Source organism: Penaeus chinensis, chromosome 40 (assembly GCF_019202785.1).
Source record: "Penaeus chinensis breed Huanghai No. 1 chromosome 40, ASM1920278v2, whole genome shotgun sequence".
NCBI classification, from domain to species: Eukaryota; Metazoa; Arthropoda; class Malacostraca; order Decapoda; family Penaeidae; genus Penaeus; species Penaeus chinensis.
In genome coordinates, this window is record NC_061858.1 from 868,432 (window position 1) to 872,279 (window position 3,848).

At 41.7% G+C, this 3,848-nt stretch overlaps 1 protein-coding gene across 2 annotated transcripts in view; it reads left to right on the forward strand.

Moving 5' to 3' along the window:
• Nucleotides 1-824: 824 nt before the first annotated feature.
• The window catches only part of LOC125047055 (dopamine receptor 1-like), a 20,873-nt gene continuing 17,849 nt past the window's right edge, over nt 825-3,848 (forward strand). Inside the window, exons 1-2 of one of the 2 annotated variants that reach the window (XM_047645104.1) lie at nt 825-1,119; nt 1,496-1,633. In XM_047645104.1, the coding sequence (XP_047501060.1) occupies nt 970-1,119; nt 1,496-1,633 (288 nt within the window). In that variant the 5' untranslated portion in view covers nt 825-969. Of the gene's footprint in view, nt 1,120-1,391; nt 1,634-3,848 lie in introns of those variants that run through there. The other variant, XM_047645103.1, reaches the window with a different exon arrangement.

The following is a 3,848-nucleotide window of genomic DNA, read 5'->3' on the forward strand; positions in this document are numbered from 1 at the left end:
GTGTGTGCTTGCGCTCTTGTTTCTTCCCAGGAAACGATTCCAAGTGAAAGAAAATTTACCAAGAAGGTTCAGACCCCGTAACTTCTCCAGGATCGAGTATCCATCAACAACAACAACAATCAAGCAAAAAATAGCCTCCCCCCCCCCCCCCTGGAAAAAAGTTTGTAAAAAGGACAAGAATGTTTGTGATCAAGGGAATGAAACGAAGTGGCCAGGGGAGTAAGGGGAAGGGGGGGGGGGGGCGATACCTCCTTCAGTGTCTCCCTTGCTGTCTTTTCCAAGTTGCCGCAAATGGATCGAAGTTTTTCAAAAGTAGTATTCAAGAAGCAAGGTTATTATTCTACGATGTGTGCGATTGTGTTTACAAGGACGACGCCTCGAAGGAGGAGGGGGGGGGGGGGGGGGAGAGGAAGGGAAGTGAGAGAGAGAGAGAGGGAGGGAGGGAGGGAGGGAGGGAGGGAGGAGGAGAAAGAGAGAGAGGAGAGAGAGAGAGAGAGAGAGAGAGAGAGAGAGAGAGATGAGAGAGAGAGAGAGAGAGAGAGTGAGAGAGAAGAGAGGGGGGAGGGAAGGAGGGAGAAAGAAAGAAATGACCTCCCTTTGATGTTCTTCCGTTCTCGTTTACAACACACTAAGACATACAGATTAGCCTCTCTCTCTCTTTCTCCGCCGTGCGTGCGCGCATGTGTTTCCCCCTGACCTGTCTCAATGCGCCTCGGCTGCATAAACCCCTCTCTAGCCCTCTCTTCTTCTTCTTCTATTCCCCCCCCCCCCCCTTTCTTTTTTTTACATATTTTTACATTTTTTATCTCCCTCCCGCCAGGCATCGTCCTCTCCTTCGTCATCTTCCTCTCGATCTTCGGCAACGTGCTCGTCTGCGTCGCCGTCTACACTGACCGAAACCTGCGCAAGATCGGCAACCTGTTCGTCGTTTCCTTGGCCATCGCTGACCTCTTCGTCGCCTGCGTGGTCATGACCTTCGCCCTCGTCAACGACCTCCTCGGCTACTGGCCTTTCGGGCCCAAGTACTGCGACATCTGGATCGCCTTTGACGTCATGTGTTCCACCGCCTCCATCGTCAACCTCTGCGCGATCAGTCTCGATAGATATATTCACATAAAGGTAAGGAGGGAGTGAGGGGGAGAGGAGGAAGAAGGGAATAGAATGCAGGGGGTTGGAAGTTGGAAGGAAGGAATGGGGGAGGAGGAGGGAAAGAGGGAGAAGGGAAGGAGGGAGGAGGGAGGAGGGAGGAGGGAGGAGGGAGGAGGGAGGGGGAGGGGAAGGGAGGAGGGAGGGTAAGGAAAGGGAGATGGAGAGCTAGAAGGAAAGAGAAAGAGAAAAAGAATGAGCAAAAGAAAGTCGGTTCCAAACAGAGAGAAAGAACAAAAAGACAAAAAAAAAAAAAAAAAAAAGAAGAAAGGAATAAAAGAGCAAGAACGAGCTGAAATACACACTTAAACCTTCCTTAATCTCAGCACCCCTTCTGCGCCTTCTTCAGGATCCTTTGAGATACGGTCGCTGGATGACCAAGAGGATTGTCACCATGGCCATTGGCGCGATCTGGCTACTGAGCGCCCTCGTCTCCTTCCTGCCCATCAACCTGGAGCTGCACCGTCCTGACCCAGACAAGGATGCTGTGAGTTGATTGTGTTCCGTCCAGCTATCGAGTAAATTTAAGAAAAAAACATTAACTGGCAACTCACCTCTGGAGTACTCCGATTGTTTCTTTTGAGAGAGAAAACAATAAAATGGTGTTGAATTCAGGATAGATCAGCTTTAAAGAGTAAAGAAAATATTTAAAAGTTTTAGAGGTACACAAGATGTCTAAATATAATTAAGTGTTAGTGATTATGATAAAAGAGAGACATGTTCAGTCGGAGTTCGGTGGGAGTTGCCAGTTTTTTATGTTTATCTTATTTATATTAAAGGGTAAGAGTATTGCTATAGTTATGAACCACTGGCATTATTCTGGCATCTAGATAGTGAGGTTTATTATACGGTATTTTTTCGAGTGAGTAGTGAGGGTTTCTGAATGGCATCAGTGGTGCCCAAGATGTTTTCTAGGCAATGGGTCTTTGTAGGCTTATGAATGAATTACAATCATTAGTATATATTGGGGTGTTTTCAAGTGTTATGAATATATGTGAGGTTTTTTTTCGGGTTCTAGATATGATATTCCTCAGCTTATGAATGAATGGTATTTTATTAGGGTTCTAAGATTTTTTTTTTTTCTAAACAGTAAGTTATTTTCTGTACATTATATTTTCTGCATTTTCTGGGTAGTGAGAGTTTCCTAATCTGATGCTTTCAAAGTGTTTTCTAGGCTGTAGATTAAGTTTATAGTTGAATAGAATCAATGACATTTTTCGAGTGTCTACTTGGCAGTTAAGCTTATGGAAAGTAATGGTAGCTATTGTATATTTCAAGACTCGTTTTTTAAGGCAATGATAGTACCTCTAGGCTCAAAACTTAATGTAAATAATGGTATTTCTCAGAAGCTTACTATCAGTCTTTTTAACCTGGAGATAGCATTAGACTAATGAATTAGTAGAATCATTGTTGTGACTGAGATTTACTATAGACAAGCAGGTGTTTCTAGGCTTACGAATGTACAGGAAAAGTGTCATTCTCATTTTTAAAGTTATCTTAATCTTTCTTGTGATTAGTGATATTTCCATAAGTATCAAGGGTAATACTGGAGTCAGTGGTACTTTAAAGATAATTATTAAAGCAGTGGGGTATTTTATATGGGTTGTGAATGAATGGTAATAGTGGTATTTTCTGGGTTCTGAGTAGTAATAGTATTTCTATTTTTGTGAACAAATGCGTGTAGGAGTATTTTTATAATTTTTGTATAGTATTTTCTATGCTTATGAATGAATAGAAATCCAAGAGATATATTCACACTACAGAGAAGGTACTGAAATAGTAACCATAGTATACAGTACTGAACAGTGAGCAGTGTAGACTAGGAATAATATAGAACCAGTAATGTGAAATACCCCATTTATAAATCTGCCCTTTCTTATTTTACAGAATTACAAATATTAAGCCAATTATCCATGTTATTATTAGCATAAAATCCTAATACTGTCTCTCCACGTGCAGATTTCATTGCCAAAAGATAATCTGTAATGGAGAAAAATAAATATGATGAATAATCCTAAAATTATAAAGCCATGCAATCTTCATTGTATATATATACAAATATACGAACATTACATATAATTCCATTCATGTAAACATGGGTCCACATAAACATAAACACACACGTGTAATGTAGAAAAAAGTCATAGTAACGTAGATTATATAAAAAATTAAATACTCGTCCAGAGTAATCAAACTTACTCTAAACAGTTAACAAGTAGCTCTACCAAAGAGAGAAGAACTAACTAATTTCATGTAAAAAGGTTATCTGACCAGAATCCAGACTAACTTCAGTGGAAATCATAATAGGGTAACATAAAGAGATGAAAAAGAATCATGAATTCGTACCCACTGCCATACAGGAATAACATTTGGTAACCTGAAATTGGGCAGGAATTTCGAAATCGCTCCCAACTAGGACTGTGTGTGTGTGTGTGTGTGTGTGTGTGTGTGTGTGTGTGTGTGTGTGTGTGTGTGTGTGTGTGTAAAAGCGCGTAATCTTACTCCAGTGTCGTAGCTCATGTCCACGAAGCTAGTTCAGATTATGCTAATGACCCTTATGAATAGATCGTGTTGTGGAGTGGCTTAGTTCTGCTCTCTTGTACCTGTCATATGCTGAGTGGGGTTGGGGGTCTGGTCAGAGAGAGTGTTTACAATGGATACACACACACGCACGGTGCACGCACGCACGCACACGCGCCCAC